Source organism: Pleurodeles waltl, chromosome 3_1 (genome assembly GCF_031143425.1).
Source record: "Pleurodeles waltl isolate 20211129_DDA chromosome 3_1, aPleWal1.hap1.20221129, whole genome shotgun sequence".
Taxonomy (NCBI): domain Eukaryota; kingdom Metazoa; phylum Chordata; class Amphibia; order Caudata; family Salamandridae; genus Pleurodeles; species Pleurodeles waltl.
In genome coordinates, this window is record NC_090440.1 from 1,235,308,745 (window position 1) to 1,235,326,982 (window position 18,238).

The 18,238-nt window shown below is 42.2% G+C and overlaps 1 protein-coding gene across 1 annotated transcript in view; it reads right to left on the reverse strand.

Annotated features, from left to right (window-relative positions):
- Nucleotides 1-18,238, reverse strand: part of LOC138285079 (contactin-associated protein-like 5) — a 2,160,239-nt gene that overhangs the window by 269,305 nt on the left and 1,872,696 nt on the right. The window contains exon 14 of the mRNA XM_069224597.1: nucleotides 14,038-14,194. Within this exon, the coding sequence (XP_069080698.1) occupies nucleotides 14,038-14,194 (157 nt within the window). The remainder of the gene's footprint in view (nucleotides 1-14,037; nucleotides 14,195-18,238) is intronic.

The window sequence follows — 18,238 nt, forward strand, 5'->3', positions numbered from 1 at the left end:
GAATCCCTATTATAACCAAGACAAAACAAATTTCCATATCTGCTAAGACCAGGCATCTTCGCTCTCTAGTCTAGCTTCAAACTTCAAAGGATTATCGAATACGATAGCCTCGTGAATACACGAATCCCTTGGCTTTGGTACTTGCAAGTTCCAAATCAAAGATCGCAAGGGGATACCAAACTAAGAACCAAACTAAGGACTGGGAGACGCTCCACTTATACTTAACTGAGGTATCGATGATGTCACCGGAAGACTCGTTTATCGTTTCGCTCTACCAAATCATCAAGGGTCCAAAACAGGGCGATAGTCAGGGCAGCAGTCCTTCGTAGCCGTCGGGAAGCGGGGAACCTCGCAGCAAAGACTTTCGGACCACGTCGACATACAGGGGTCGATGAAGTGGCGGCCTCCCTCCAGAACTTTCACACAAAGTTCCTCACGAACCTCTGGCTTGGACTGGTACCGCTGAAATCGCCCCACGTTGGGCGCCAACTGAAGTACTGGGTTTTTCAGAACCCAGTGGTGCCAGGGAACACACCCTAAGACTTCGAGTCCTTCCTGTTTCAGACTACAGAAACACAGAGTCTTCTTGGTGAAGTCAAAGATCTTGTTTATTGGCTGCAGCCAGTAACAGGTATCCTAGAAGTACAACACAGTGTATATTCTCAGGAGACTGCTCCCTTTGCAAAGCTAACCTTCTCTTTTATACAAAATATTATGCTTTAGGCAAACATTCCTTATTTTACAGTTGATCATTCACATATTTTCACTACAAAGAAATAGCAGGTTTATGATGACAAGCCCATATTTCAGTTTGTCCAGCCCTCAATCAATTACCCGGCAAGGCTTAGTACTTTCATCAGATATCGACGGAACCCCAATATAAACGGGCACCTCCTCCTTGTAAAGCAAGTCATAAAAGAAAGAAACAGGGACAGGTGTGTGTAAGATTAGGCATGGTTTGTGTGTGATGAAAGGTTTTATGATGTGTTGTGCCTTGATACTAATCTCATTCGGCCACTGGGAAAGAAACTGGCCGAACAGGTTTGGCTTCAGGCAGTGGAGTCAGCTTGCCCAGGTCACAGAGGAGTCAGCAAAGATGTACGTGTCCTTCAGACTCGTTTTCAGCATTAGACATTGGCCTATGTGAGGGCAATCACAAAATGGCTGTCGTTTAAATGGAACACGAGGGTTCAGGACGGAAACTCTGATATTCGGGTGATTTCGTTACCCGAATGTGAATACAATGCTTGTGCATACTATTCTAATCATTCCCGGTCTGCTGATACCAAAATCGTTGTGATACAACGACGCTTATAACACAGGTCCAGAATTTTCAGTACCACAATGTAAATATGCACAGAACATGCAAAATTATCAAACATTTGATGGACGCCACTGTGAGATCAAGGATCGGCTCACGTGTGAAACAGAATATGTGGTCTATGTTGTTGAATGTGGATGCCAAAAAAAGTATGTAGGCAGTACCATCCACAAATTGAAGATCAGATTTCTACAACATTTTAGAGCCATCAAAAATCATGACAGAATGTATCCTTTGGCTAAACACTTTTGGGATACTCATAATTGCGATTGTAGCACTTTAATATTCTATGGAATTAAATTCATTAAAAACAATCCTAGGTTGGGTGATAGAACATTAGAACTTCGACAAATGGAATCCAAGATGATTTTATTACTTGGATCTGAATCTCCTTGGGGTCATAACCTTGATGCTGAGTTACATGTTCACTTATGAAACACTAGAAGAAATGTTTTTTAATTAGAACTTGTTTACAGTGGGAAACAATATTTATTGTTGAAACAGTCAGCATCTAGTGGATTAGGCAGACAATAAAATGTCTGCAATTGTCGTGAATGAATAGAGCTTCTGAATTTGTCTCTAGGTTGCCTTGAGAAGCACAGAAAATTATGTTTAGATTTTTGAGTTTGCCTCTTCTCTTTTGACACCGGTATGATATTAAGGGAAGCAATTTGTCCATCATTGTTTTTATCATGTGATGTTTACATTATTTATATAAATGTGGTTTTGAGTGAATTTTTGCACTTTGCACTTTATTTAGCGGCCTCCTCTTTTTTTGCACATGCATTTATTAGGCAATTGAACAATGGATGAAGAATCAGTATATTGCATTTTAACTTTATGGTATCTTTGAGACATTAGGCACGTTGAATGGAAATTTTCAATTATAAATTTTAAGATTTGAAAGTTAAAAGGCTTCTTGACATGAGCCACAGTGCAAGATGTTATCTGTGCAATACAGTTGTAGATCAAAAACCTTTGCTTAGTCCAGTAGTATATTTAGACTATTTATAAATGAATATTCATAGCATGTGACACTTTATTTGTAATTCCATTTTAGAAAATAATAGTGATTTTATTTATTTATTTTCTTATCCATTTAAAAATGAGTTAATTGAAGTGTTTTATCATGTGCTCTATGAGTATATTTGAAATAGTCGATTAGGATATTTGATAAAATATTTGCTGGTAATGTTGAATAATACTCTTTATTTGACTCAATCATGATATGGCATTTGATTCAATCAGGATGTATTGCTTGAGTTTTCATATAATATGATAGAGCCATCTGGATTGGTAATCAACAGCTTTTACTTTCAATGTAATTTTGGCAACTACTATGATGACTGATGGGTGTCTCTAATTGTCTGAATCTTTACTATTGTCCATGTTAGCATGAAACAATTATGCGAATCATTGTGAAGACAGCTCTATGCTAACAAAGTTAGTATATGTGGTAGCCAATTGCATGTTAAAAGACGGCTGCACTATTAGTTTGCACCAGCATGGTATTGAAACAAATGATGGCTTTTAAATGATTTATAAAGCATGCCGGCTTTTTATCGGCTGAGTTTGTCCAGTAGAAGGCGTTTGCCGAAACGCGTTGACATTCTGTGTAGGAGACTAAGATGTAATTATATAAAATAAAGCTGACGAAATTCATTTTTTGAATATTGATTCATCTGTGTCCTCATGAGTTGGTGAAGGAATTGGTGCAGCCGTTTGGTGGATATTGGCCCACCAGTTGTGGATTATTATATATATACTCTCACTGAGGGTTACAGGGACGTTCTAGTTAGTTTCTAAATTTATTCATATAAAACCACAGAAATCCAGCGGTTATAGTTAGAGTTCTTTCAAGTAACTATAATTCATTCCCTAAGGTAACTAAAACTCGCACCCTTGCCATGTACAGTTTTTCTTATCAATAATGTTATTGCAAACATTGCAGAGCTCTAATGAGAGTAAAACATGTGTAGATGTGTCAGGGGTTGCTTTTACTCATTCCAGGTTGGCTTGGATGGTATTTTACCAGTCCAAAGCTGTAATACTGTGCCTGGAATGGTGAATGGCTTTTGTCATTATACAGCTCGGCGAGGATGACATTGTCAAGCCTATGCTTAAAGATTTTGCTGTACAAATGGCAAAAGACTTTGACCCTGTCTAGCTCAGCATGGATAGCACTGTGCTGATCCTATGCTTAAAAACATAAAAACATTGCTAGATAAACAGACATTTGAGGTGAGCAAATCTAGAGTGTCGCTGGTGTTGCAGGGTGCTCCTTACTGGAGCTGCTCTCCACCTAAACTTGGGAACTACCCAGAGTTCTCTTTTTTTTCACACACACACACATATATATGTATATATATATATATATATATATATATATATATATATATATATATATATATATATAAATATATATACTCTCACTGAAACAAACAAGGGTATCAGGGATGTTATAGTTAGTTTCTGAATTCTTCATACAAAACCACATAAATCCAGAAGTTAGAGTTAGAGTTCTTTCAAGTAACTCTAACTCACACCCTAAGGTAACTAAAACTCACACCCTTGCCAAGTACAGTTTTCTTATCAATAATATTATTACAAACATTGCAGTGATATCAAAGATGCCATACAAGATCTCATCAATGACATAATATGTGTTGTAATTAGCTGTGCATGGTGAAGGCACAAGTTATAGTTACCTTAGTGCACGAGTTCTAGTTTCTTGAAAGAATTTCTAAAGTTTTGGACAAGTAAATTCAGAACCTAACTATAACATGCATGTAACCTTTGTTTTTTTTAATGAATTTTTATGTTTTTTTAATGTCAAGTCATTTTAATCACAATACGTTATTCCAATACCTGCCGCACACAGCCACCCAACCCCATGCCACGCATGGCCTTCAGTCACAGGTCCTGTCTCTATCAGTAGATGTGTGAGTGGGTGCATGAGTGTCTGAGTGGGTGTGTGAGTCTATGAGTGGATCTGAGTGGGTGCATAAGTGTCTGAGTGGATGTGTGAGTAGGCGCCTGAGCCTCTGAGTGCATGTATGAGTGAATAAATTAGTGTATGAATAAGTGTAGGAGGCTGGCTGGTTTGTAGTGGGTACCAAAGGTACTTACAGCTTATACCAGGTCCAGTTATACCTTATTATTGAAATATAGTCAGTGTCTAGAAGCCAGGCTCTCTAGGGGCAGTGTGGATGAGAAGCCAAGGCCTAACTAGGAGACATGCAAAGCTCGTGCAATACCACTGTAGTCACACAGTACTCACACACATAAAAGAAAATAACCAGAGTTACAAAAATAAAGGTAGTTTATTTTGGTGAAACAAATGCCAAAAATACCTTATAGACTATAATCCCTTAGGAGGCAAGTAATATGCACAGTAGATACACTAGAATGCAGTAATAGTTCTAAAAACAGAGAGAAAACAGTGCAAATAGTGAAAATCACAGTAGTTAGAAATGGGCCTAGATGGAACACAAACCATATACTAAAATTATGGAATTAAAAAGTTAGTTTCCCACCTAGACAAGTGTAGTGTGTAGAGGGGTGCTACGAGTGTAGGAAAACACCAAAGCTAAGTCATAGAACCCACCCCAGTGCCCAGGAAATGAGGAGTAAATCACAGTAACATTCCTAGAACACACAAGAACATGTGTTAGAAGATTTTGCAAGAACTAGGTGAGACTGCAAGACACCAACAATGGATTCCTGGACCTGATGACCTGTGGAAGAAGGGGAACAAGTCCAAAAAGCACTCAAGAGTCCATAGAGAACAGGAGTCCCTGCTAATCCGGATCAAGGTGCAAAAGGAGAAACATTGGTGAAAAAGAACAGTCAGTACTGCACCCAAGAAGATGGATGCAGGTTCCTTGTTGGTGCAGATGATGTCCCACGCCGGTTGGATTATTGAAATCTGGTTTGCATCGCTGGATTCCGCCAACAAGCCTTGGCACATGCAAAGCTTGCGGTTAGCGTAAAATGGTGAAGCCCTGGTCCAGGAGGGACTTGGTGGCCTTTTCCCAGGAGGGGGAGAGAGAGGGAGCTCTCAGCAACTCAGAGAGCCCTTTGAAGACCAGGCAGCATGCACAGGAGTCCCACATCATTGGGACAAAGAAGGTGCAAAAGAAGGCCTATGCAGCACTACACAAAGGAATCCCATGCTGCTGAAGAACCACGCAGGAAGCTGTGCATCACAGGATAGAGTGCTGGGTGCCGGAGCTGCACAGTGCATGAAGAACTTCATGGAAGGATGCCAACAAGCCTTGGCAACTGCAAAACACGCGGTGCATGGAGGTACTATCTTGCTTGGGGAGGTAAGGTCTTAGCTCTACTAAAGTTTGACAGTTGGACATCAGGACCATCAGGACCACTTCAGTCCACCACCCATGTTGCTGGATCCATGTACTTCTTCAAAAAAGGGACCCAAGACACCAGTCATCGCTGCAGAGGGGTGGCTGAAGCAAGGAAGTGACTCCTTCACTTCAAGGGAGATTCATTTGTTCTTCTGGTGCAGGCTGAAGACAGGCAGTCCTCGGAGGATGCACAACCTGGAAACAGTTGCAGTTGCTGGCAGGAGCTGAATATACAATGTTGCAGAAGTCATCTTTGCTTCTTTGTTGCAGTTTGTAGAGTTCCTGGAGGGTCCAGATGCAGTTTTGTTGGCAGAAGGTGAAGTACAGGATGCAGAGATTCTTGCTGGAGTCTTGCAATCCAAATCTGAGGAAAGACCCAGAGGGGAGACCCTAAATAGCCCTGAAAGGGGGATTGGGCAGCTACACAGGTAAGCACCTATCAGGGGAGGTTCCTGACAACACTTGCTGGCACTGGTTACTCAGATGCTGCCAGAGTGGGCCATCACCTTGGAATCCAAGATGGCAAAACCCAGGGACCCTCTGGAGAAGCTCTGGCCACCACCTCTGAGGTGGTGGTGGACAGGGGAGTGATCACTCCCCTTTCCTTTGTCCAGTTTCGTGCCAGAGCAGGGACTGGGGTCCATGAACTGGTGTACATTGGATTATGCCCAAAGGCTCTGGGAGGCTATACCTCGCATGCCTTTAACACTTATTTCCAAAGGGAGAGGGTGTAACACCCCTCTCCTGAAGAAAATCCTTTGTTCTGCCTTCCTAGGCTCAAGCTGCTTGAGCAACAGGAGGGCAGAAACCTCTCTGTGAGGGGGCAGCAGCTGGGGCTGCCTGGAAAACCTCAGAAGCCTGGTATGGCAGTACTGGGGGTCCACTGCGGAGCCTCTAGAGTGCATGAAATTATACAACCAATGTTAGAATCAGCATTGCGGTATAACTCCAAGATGTTGGACACATGACATGGCCATATTCGGAGTTACCATTGTGAAGCTGGACATAGGTATTGACCTGTGTCCAGTGCACTCGTAAAATGGCGTCCCAGCACTCACGAAGTCAGTGAAAATGGTCCTGGACAACATAGGGCACCTCTGCTAGTGCAGGGGCTCCCTAACACACAGGTACTCTGCACCCAGCCTTCAGGGTTGGAAGGCCTGGTATATGGTGCAGTGTAAATGGCTGTGAAAGGGTGCATGCACCATTCCACACAGGCTGCAATGGCAGTCCTGTAAAAGCCTTTGCATGGGCTTCCTATGGGTGGCAAAAGTAATGCTACAGCCCATGGGAATCCCCTGGAACCCACAATGCCCTGGGTACCTAGGTGCAATATACTAGGGACATTTAAGGGGTGTCCAGTATGCCAATTGGGGATGACATACTGGGTTACCAGTATGCGGTGACAAAATCTAGAGGAGACAGAGGATAAGCACTGGGGTCCTGGTTAGCAGGATCCCAGTGACACAGTCAAACACACTGACATCAGGAAGAAATTGGGGGTAACATGCCAAAAAGGGTGTATTTTCCTATAATAAATCTGCAGTTTTTCATTCACATTTTCTCATAATTGCAAATGTTTTGTGAATAATTCACAGAAATTCATGAAAATAAGTGAATTTTCATGAATATCATGTGCAGTGATGCAAAATTATACCCAAACCTATAATTTGTCCCTAAAACGCACCTATATATCTTCACCCTGACCCCTTATGCCACTTTCAATAGAATTTTCACCCCTGGGGACAGTGTCTTAAGAAATAAAAAGGCAGTTGCAACTTTCTAGTCAGGGTGCGGTCAGCCAATTGCAACTCTTCTTTTTGCACATGTATTCGTGAAAATTAGTGAATTTTATGTTTAATCATGGACAGAGATATACAAATATATTTGCCCTTAAATATCTCCTAAAACACTAAATGGATTTACACCAAATAACAAAAAGCACAATCTGTGTACTGGCAGTAGCTTTCTGTCAAATTTGGTGTAATTCTGTCAGGTGGTTCAGGCTGTAGACGTGTTGAAAGGTTCTATGGGAATTAACATGGCAAATGCAACATTTTTTGAGCCCCTTATTTCTTGGCACCCGCTTGAAAGTTAACCCAGAAACGTCCTGTCAGCAACAAGAATCATTTGTTAAGATTCGTCAAACAGTGCCAAAGATATAGGCATGTCAAAAAATGCTTTTTCTATGGAAACATGGTCTGGACTATAACTACTAAGTTATATATATATATATATATATATATATATATATATATATATATATATATATATATAAATATATATATAATGCCTGCTTGCCCTGTAAGCCAATCCGACACTGTGTACAGGGCTCAGATTTTGGGTCTGTAATATGCAACTCATCAGGGAGTCTCAGACTCCTGCGGGTCTCACTGTGGCCTCTTCGGCTACCGGGTCAAACCTCATGCCCTCCATCCTGGAGACTTGGACTAGCCAAAATTTGCAAAACCTAATATATTCATCATCTCGACCTTCTTCATACTACCATCTAAGTTGTCTTCCAGCAGCTATTTCATGTTAGGTTTGAGCAGCTGTGTCTCGCTTTTCAACAATTGTACTTAAGAGGTAGATGAAGAGTAGGGCAAGAGAAATGAAGTGTAATAGTACACTTCGGGGAGCAATTGTGGTTTAAAGTTCAAAGTCAGAGCAGTGGTGTAGGCTTCCCTTAATACCATTGGCGGCTTCTCCATTAGGGCAGAGACACATCTCCCCCCTGCCAGCAGAAGCCACTGCCAATCCTTTAACAAACAAAACGATACTCCCCTCAGTGCGCATATGTGTTTGGACAGCCGCAGGGCAGGCTGGGAGCTTGTGCCTGCAGTGACGGGAGAAAGAGAAGCAGCGCGGTGGCGGATCAGATAAGTGTTTTTTTTGTTTGTTTTTTTATTAAATGTTACCTCCTCCCACCAACATCCCCCCACCCTAGCGGGCTACACCCATCCGCACCTTGTGAGTGCAGTGAGCCATGGCTACTATTAATACAGCTGGTAAGATGGCTGAGGAGACATGGGTCACACCCTCAAGGGTCAGTAGTGCGCTTTACAAATCCCTGATTGATTGATTGATTGACTTTGAAGAGGGCTGTTAATAATTTAGAGTGCATATGTTTAGAATCATTAGGGTCGAAGATCAAAAAGTGCTCTTCCAAAACTAAATAAAAGAATACCATTCAGATAAGCTATAATAAAGTAAATATCTCAGGCCCAACCTAAAAGTTTGTGGTGGATGCTGTTTTAACGGTCACTATTATTAGCATGTTTTAATATGTGCAGATTACTGCATTGTTTGTATACGCATTGTTTATTCAACTATTAAACAATTATGTATAGGAAATCTCTAATTCCTTTGTTCATTTTTTATTCCCCTCAACCATACGAAACCTTTATAGAGAAACAATGGAACAAGAAATGTTACCGCGTGTACATATTGCCAGTTATAATTTTTATAATGAATTCATAGATAAAGCACAATCATGGGGAATGTGTGAGGAAATGTTTGGTAAGCTTTTAGATGACTTTTTCACTTCTCAAAAACGTACCCAGACGGTAATGGCTTAGGTATGAAAAACCTGAATGTCATCCCTTTCCGCAAAATAAATAGGTTAGGAATTATATCCCCTTAGAGAACTATTTGTACTTTGTTAAAGCGATGAAAATGCTGAAAAACCATTAACATAAGAATGTCCTCAGATCACGGGGCTCTTGAAGTGTTTGAGCGGTTTTATCAAGGGAAAAATGTAAAGTCATTTGGAGGCACACAGATGAGCGTGCCGACTGTGCAAAATCTGCTGAAGCCTCAAAAGTGAGAGTTTATCGACTAATAGGCTCATCAAGAGATAGCAACACACTCTTTAATGTCAATTGCATATGCCATATACAGTGAGGGCTCCTAGTTGTCTTTTGCTGCTTTACTCGTCCACGTTTCAGGGGCTACACAGAGTGGTTTGTTTTAACTCAGGCTATATGAGACCTGGGGCCAGATGTATCAAAGCTTTTTGCATTCGCAAACGGTGCGAATGCCCGCTTGCGAATGCAAAAAGCTATTTCAGAATGTATCAAAGACATTCTGAATGCAATTTTAAGGAATCGCAAAAATAGCGATTCCTTAAAATTGCGACCCTGTTTAGAGAGTCGCAAATTGCGACTCTCTAAATAAGAAATCGCAAATAAGGAATCCTTATTTGCGATTTCTGAAGCACATGTATGAAGCAATTCCTTAATGCGAATTGGGCATTAAGAAATAGCTATTACCACCAAGTAGAACTTGGTGGTAACAATGTGCAAATTTTAAAAATGCATTTATAATGCATTTTTAAAATTTACCAGTAAAGCACACATGCCCTTTTGGCATGTGTGCACCTTACATGTTGTTAAAAAATGTTTTGGGGTGCAACAGAGGGGGCCTGAGGCCCCCAGCACCCTGAACTTTGCATTTCACAAAATTGCGAATTCCAGTTGGGAATTCGCAATTTGGGACATGCAAAATATTTGCAAATGTGGAACGACAGGCCCATAGATGCGAATGGGGGCTGTATCGCAATTTGCGATTCGGTAATAGCATTTGTGATTTTTAAGAAATCACTATTACCGAATCGCAAATATGATGCATTGCATTTTGCAAATCAGAAATAGCGATTTCTTCAAAATCGCTATTTCTGATTCGCAAAAGGCCTTTTTCATACATCTGGCCCCTGGTGCCTAGTGGTGAATAGCTGAAATCCAGCTTTGGTACAAATGAAAAGAGTTCTTATTTCTTAAATTTATGCAAAAGATGCTAGAACAATTCCATTCAATACATATGTGTTTCATAAATAGTATGCACAAACTGACCCCAACGTTATCGATGTACGGGTTTAGTAAGTTTTATCTACCTTGAAATTCACAAAGGATTTTGTACCTCCTCCTTCCAATCTGCATTAATCAGAGTGGTTGTAGTACTGCTTTGTGAATCTCATGTTACTCACAAGCCCTCTAATATATGCATATATAAATACAAAATATCACATGTGCATAAATGTTTTGTTTTTTCTCGATGAGGAAATTATTTTTCACCATGAAGCAACCCAGTCTCTTACCCTACCACCAGTCTAAAGCATTCCCTCCCATTTTCACCCAGGAAAATATAATTGTTTCAGCCTTTGGCAGTCAACCAAATCAGGAGTGGGTTTGTGACTTGCAAAAAACTGTGAATACTTATTCAAATTTACTTAAATACGAAACATGACTCTGCACTTGTATCAGAGGTCCGATTTGCACCTATGTCCATCTTTGTGATTAAACGTCGTAAATCATGCATAATGTTTTTCCATAAGGGTCCTACAGTTCCTATTTGGTGCAGTTTCACTGCAGCTACTGGCACCCCCCCACAGCTCTCCTTTATGCATGTTCATCTGTCCCTACCTGAGAACTGCATAGCCATCTCCTGCACACAGTGCTACATTTGAGCTGGTGGTTTCCGGTTGTTGGAAAATGGCCCTCTATGAAGTGTCACACCAGATTTTTGGCCTTCCTCTTCCTCTTTTCTGACTTCATTTTTGTTGGCTTTAGGACTCCGGACACTTTATCACTGCTTACTAGTGCTCAAGTGCATCTGCTCTCTCTCTCTCTAAAAACAAGGTAACATTGGTTCATACCCAATTAACATATTTAATTCACTCATAAGTCCCTAGTAAAGTGCATTACATGTGTCCAGGGCCTGTAAATCAAATGCTACTAGTGGGCCTGCAGCACTGATTGTGTCATCTACATAAGTAGCCCCTTAACCATGTCTCAGGCTGGCCATTGCAAGGCCTGTGTGTGCAGTTTCACTGACACTTCATCTTGGCATTTAAATCCAGTTGCCAATCCTTTAGCTCCCCTTTTTCTACATATGTCACCCCTAAGGTTGGCTCTAGGTAACCCATAGGGCAGGGTTCTGTGTACGTAAAAGGCCGGACATGTACTTATGTGTTCTACATATCCTGGTAGTGGAAAATTCACAAATTTATTTTCCACTACTGTGAGGCCTGTTCCTCTCAAAGGGCAGCATTAGAACTGCCATTATATACTTTTAAGTGGTAGATTCTGACCTGAAAGGAGTAGCCCTGTCGTGTTCAGTATGGCCAGAATGGTAATGGAAAATCCTGCTTACTGGTGAAGTTGGATGTAATATTACTATTGTAGAAATGCCACTTTCTGAAAGTGGGCATTTCTCTGCACTTACTGCCATCTCAACCTTACAGCCTGTCTCCAATCCACATCTGGTCTGTGCTGGTGGACAGCTCCTCTTGTGCATTCCACTCAGAGCCATAAAAGGGGAGACAGACACATCTGCATTCAACTGCATACCGAATAGGTCTCTCTGGGTAGGAAGGTTGGAGGAGCTCTCACTTACACTTCAAAGGCCAGTGCCCTGACCCTACACAAAGGACTGATAACACCCCACAGGGATCCGGGCAGAGAGGGCTGGGCTAAAAGGGGAACTTATTCACCTCAAAACCACTCTTTGAGGTTTACCCCACTTCAAAGGTATTTTGGGGTATATATACTGGGTCTCTGACCCCACCAAATCAGACACTTCTGGACCTGCAAGTGGACTCTGTCACAGGGACTCCCTGGCTGCTCAAAGGACTCCTATGGACTGCTTTGCTGAGAAGGAATATTGCATTGCCTGTTTTCCTGCTGCCTGATGGACCCTGCCTCTGCTGGAAGGAATCTGCCATCCCCACAAGTGTTCTCCAAGGGCTTGGATTGAGCTTGCCTCCTGTTCTGTAGTCTCAGGGCCACAAAGAATTCACCAAAGAGAAGAAAATCCCTGTGTGTCAGAAAGTCAATGCAGCACCTGCAGAAATTGGTGCAGCACCTGCCTTGCGACTGAAAAATCACTGCATCTCCTACAGGATCAAAGTAGCACCTGCTCCTTCTAACCAGCATGTCAAGGATTTTCAACGCATCATCTCTGGGCATCAAAATATTCCCACATAGTAGTGAGGAACCAAGGCTGCGCTCCTGGAAATCAACGCATCCCCTTGCAGCATGGTAAGAAACAACACGTCTGTGCTGTGCCGGAAAACTAGATGCGACGCCTTATTTTTTGATGCATCTCCTCCTCTGCGACCCCGTGTCATTATTTTTGATGCATCCCAGGTACTGTGTGTTACAAAGATACAACCCATGATCCATAAGGATTGAGACTCATTTAAACCTTTGACAAGTGATATCTTAACTCATGTATATTGAGTTTTTTTTAGTTTTGATCTTATTCTATTCAGATCAATATTATCTATTTTTCGAAACTGGTGAGGAGTACTTTTTGTGGTGTTTTCACTGTGTTACTGTATGAGTTATTGCACAAATACTTTACACATTGCCTTCTAAGTTGATCCTGCCTGCTCTGTGCCAAGCTATCTGAGGGTAAGCAAAGGATAATTTGGATTGTGTTGTGATTTACCCTGACTAGGATTGTGGACCCTATTAGGACAAGGTACATACCTCTGCCAACTAGAGACCCATTTTATAACACTGGTGCTCTGAGCTGGTGGTTTCTGGTGCTCAGCACCTTCACATGGTACCACTGGAATTTATGAAAATCAGCCACCTGGTGGTGTTGCTTGTCTAATCTAAAGATAAGCATGACAACAGTTGTTTATTCATTCAATATACATTAAACGTGACTAATACCTGCCACCCAAGCCGTTCTTACTGATATGGGGTCCTTGGATAGTCTGAATTTTCAAAATTGTAGACATGCAATGGTTAGTAGTTGTGCTGGGACTGTTATTGGAAGTGCTGGCAGGGGCAATGAGTAGTTTAAACTGTAGAGGCCTTCTGACGTTGGCTCTGGCACTTATTATTATTTTTTTTACAATTAAAGTACTGCCTGCGTCCCTTCGTTCTGTGCCTCGTACCTTTCTTTAGGTCCCCCATGTGCTCCCCATCACCCTTGTGACCTGAAGAAACTCTAAGTGGCCATCAACACTCGCCCAGCTCTTTAAGTTTCAACCTCCTCCTCCCAGCGTGACATCCACTTGATATTTACAGATTTTAATTGTTATTTCCTTGTTTCTGATTTACTGTTCCTATTCAAATGTTTTAACTTTGCACAGAACCTGTGATCAACATAATCCGTGTCCTGATAAGTGGATTTCAAACACCTTGAGTGGTCCCCTGACTCATATACTAAGGATTGAAAGTTTTGAATGCGTCAATTTGATTCAACATAGCTTTTTAGCAAACACAATTTAAACACTGACCACTGAGGGCCACGTCAGCAAACAGCATTTTCCCACATTATCTTATTTTGGTGGACATTCGACACAATCCGGTTTACATCTTTGAAGATTTTAATTACCATTCGATTTTGTCTCCGTCACAGTTGCAATAGTGTCTGAGGTCCCCACAGTTTTCCTCCAGCCCACATGCACATTGTTGAATTCCCGGAAGTGATCCTCCCCAGTAAGTTTGTTTTTCACCGGTCCGGCTAACCCACCATGTAAACGGAGTCCCGCCTGCAGGAAAACATTACGACATTAACAACTATTCAACAAATAAAAATGGAGATGATAGAAAGTCAAGTCTCATTTCCAAAAAAATGCATTTGAGGAAGTTAAGAACATAATTACTTTAAGCATTCTATACAATGTATCAGAAACACAAAGAATACTCTGTAATGTAACGCTGTAAATTGTCACTTGGTAAGTCATTTACCAATTAGTCAATTACGAGTTAGTTTTGTCACTCACCTGCTCTCGGATAGAAGTTTGTAAATATACCCAGAGGTCACCACCAAGTTTGGAGTCTATGGGTTCTGGTTGACTAAACGACTATGAATGGAATCTCAGATCTATGCTCTAGCTTAGGCAGGCTCCTTCCACCAGCGTTCACTGTAACAGTTATTTCCATACTTTGCCTTTTTCACAGAAGGTCACTGACTGACCGTATCCGCGTATTTATCAGGTATTATGTAAATTAGGGCTTCAGGGAGTACAGGATGTGTCTGCCCCATTGTTGCACTTTAAACGGATCGACTCCATGTTAGAAATAAGATGTCAGGCATGTCAAGCTCTTTGTTGTTCTCATAACAACGAAGGGAGAACTTTGACTAGGCACTCACCACATTCTAATGTGCCACGCTCCCATTAAATATTTGAGACACACTCGACCATTTAGAAAATTCTTTAGGAAGACTCGCTTAAATGCAAGATGCTTCTGTGCCTGTACCAAATCGATGGAATTCATGACCATTTCAATTAGGGCTAAGACCTAGTGGTCAGGAATCTTAGGTTCCAACTTGTATCCTTGCTTCAAATAAAAGGTGCTAAAATGTTTTGTTCCCTAAAGGAGGAGTGGCAAACAGACTTGTGAATACTTTGGAGCATATTTAAGAGCCCCTAGCACCTCCTCGTGCCACATTAGCATAGTTTTTTGTCTCTAATGTGGCTCAGCGAGGCCAAAATCGCAATGCCATGTTTACAGTTGAGCAATGCATACATTGTGCCACTTTGTAACCCCTTGCACCACATTATGCCTGGGCCAGGCGTAATGTATGCAAGGGCGGTGTTCCCTCGTTAGGGGTGCGAAAAATGGTGCAAAGAAATCTAAGAGATTTCTTTGCATCATTTGTTTCTGCATTTTTAACGCCTGCACAGAGCAGGTGTTAAAATGGGGCTCTCATTTTTTTCAATGGGCCTCTAGGTGCTTTGCAGAATTAACGTCAACATTTTTTTGCTAATCCGGCAAAGCCCCAAACTAGTATCAAACATTTTTACACTAGTTTCCTAACTACCGCCATAGTGCACTGTATGTTAAATACAGGGTACAAATGCTGGTTTTAGGGGAGCTCTAAGGGTCTCAAGGAAAGTGGAACTTCATTGGGTAGAGTACCACTTGTCTTAAATATGCCCCTCTGTCTTTTACTGCATGTCTTTCCCAATTCCAGGCCCAATAACAGGTAATTTATCACTTGACATTTACTCTCTGCTCTAAGAAGGAGTTTACTGATAGTGTGGGAAGTGCAGTGAGGTGAACTAGGGGTCTTGAGGAGGACAAAGAAGAGTAGGGCAATGTTGGTGAGAGGAGGCTGGGTGGGCACTGGGCTACATCTTTGCTTCCAAAACCTGCCCAGAGTCATCTGGGCAGGTTTTGACAGGTGAAGATTTGGGATCAGAGAAACTGGGTCCTGTGTTTCCCAGCCTGAGATTACCAGATCCAGAAACACTGGGCCACTTGTAGTTGCCCAAAGCATTATCCCTCAGATGATACCACTTTGGGCAACTTGTAAAGAGGACCTTATGAGTGACAGTCAGTATCTTTAAAATAGCAGATTTCTAAACATCTTTCCAACGAGCTACATTTTCTCTTTTATACACCATTAAGCCTAAGGAATACACCTGTGATTTAAGGTGCTATATACAGTTTCCCTTTTCAGTGACTGAAATGATTTGACATATCATCTACAGCATCAACAGTAACGCTATTTCTATGCAACGTTGCACTGTTCTGGACATAACTGTACTACAGCACTTCGATGCTTGAAAGGGACTTTTTTATTTTCTTATTCCTTGGTGAGGTTAGTATGATGGCCCTGAGGATGATTCAGAGTACCTTGAAGGCAATATGTCCAGCTATAGCTACACAGTGACATTTTTAAAGCAGTGGAATGGTGCGCTTCAATGTTTACAGCTTTTCTGCTGCAACCTTTAAATAATGCACACAACATCATGTGTAGGCATTTGTAATTTTTTGTTACACTTGTGAAAATACCACAAGTTTTGCAGCTACAAAATTTGAGTGAAACTTTGTTCACTGGGAACTATTTTGGGCATGAAAATAAAAATAAAGGGGGTCATTACGACCACGGTGGTCAGCGGTAACATGGCGGTAAGTACTGCCAACAGGCTGGCGGTACTTACTGCCATTTTATGGCCAACCTGCCAATGTACCACTCCGACCGCCATGGCGGTAACAGCCGCCGGGCTGGAGATATCCATCTCTAGCCCAGCGGCCGTCACTGTTCCTCCTGCAGGACTATGATCCCGCGTACCGCCATGGTTTTCGTGGCTGCCTTACTGCCATGAAAACCAAGGCAGTAGGCACTATCGGTGACAGGGAATTCCTTCCCTGTCAGTGATAGGGGTTCCCCTGCCCCCTCTCCCTCTCCAGTTACCCCCCAAATCCCTGCCTCTCCAAACCCCCCTACACTCACGCCCTTTGACACACACACACACACACACACACGTACACACACCCTTTTCCCACAAACATCCATGCATGCATACATCCACTCACACACACACCCGCACACACTTACAAACATGCACGTGCACGCAGTCACAAAACACAACATACAGACACTCACACCTCCATACATGCACACTTGCATCCAACACGCAACACACACCGGCATCCACGCACATGCAAACATACACACATGCCCCAACACACACAACACCTCCTAACCCCCCTCCCCTGTTGGAGACCTGACTTACTTGTGTTCAGGGTGTCCTCCGACAGGAGCCGGGACAGGGCGCTCCTGCCACCAGCAGTGTCCACCAGCAGAACACCGCCAGGCTGTATGATGGGTCATAATATGGCTGGTGGCGGTACACTGGCATGGTGCTGCTGGTGGCAGTAGCACCACCGTACCACCATCCGCCGGCATGGCCACAGCCGGATTTCCACCATTCTTCTGGTGGAAATCCTGCTGTGGTCATAATACAGCAGATGGCTGGTAGCCACGGTAATGGTCTTTTGGCGGCCGTCGCCGCGGTGGTAGGCGGTTTTTACCACCATTGTCAAAATTAGGGCCAAAATGTCTTGCAGGAAACATGTTTTGCTCCAAATCATTACCTTTGCCTGTATTCAGATAGACTTTTGAATGCAAGGTAAGGCCTCACATTCAAGTTTCATGGGAGATACTGTGAAATTAATTTCATTACATTTCACTAAATTTGACAAAGCATAACTTTACAATTGACCACTGGACTAATCATCAGTGAGATAAGTCGTGTTGTGTCTGCGAATAGCCTAACTATGGAAGGACACATCAGTGTGTTCTCACTGTGTAGAAAGTTTTGTGATTTGAATCGTTTCAGAGATCAGCAATAGTTTGGAATTACTCTGATATTTCTTAGGTACTTTGATGTCAAGGGTAAAACCTCTTGTTTCGTAGTCCTAATGGTTTTAGGTTGGCAGTTACTCCATTATCCACAAGTCTGGATTTTAGTTTGGAGGAGTGGAGTGTAAGGTGGTTAACCAGCATACATTACTCAGTGTCAAGCAGAATTGTTCAACTCTTGACAACTCTGAGTCCTTAGAGGTATTTTTTTAATGTGTGTGTCATTGAAATCATAATTGTAGCATGTTATGATGAGGGAGCTGATCAGGTCAGTAAGTTGTAGGGAATAAGGTAGGGTACTGATAGTGTGAGTTGTCCTTGGACTCCAGCACATGATTGTGTTGGGTGAGTGGTGTTAGAAGAAACAACCCTGACCATATGACCCCTTGGGGCATCAACAGAAGTCACACTGTCTTTGTCCGAATTTAACGTCAGG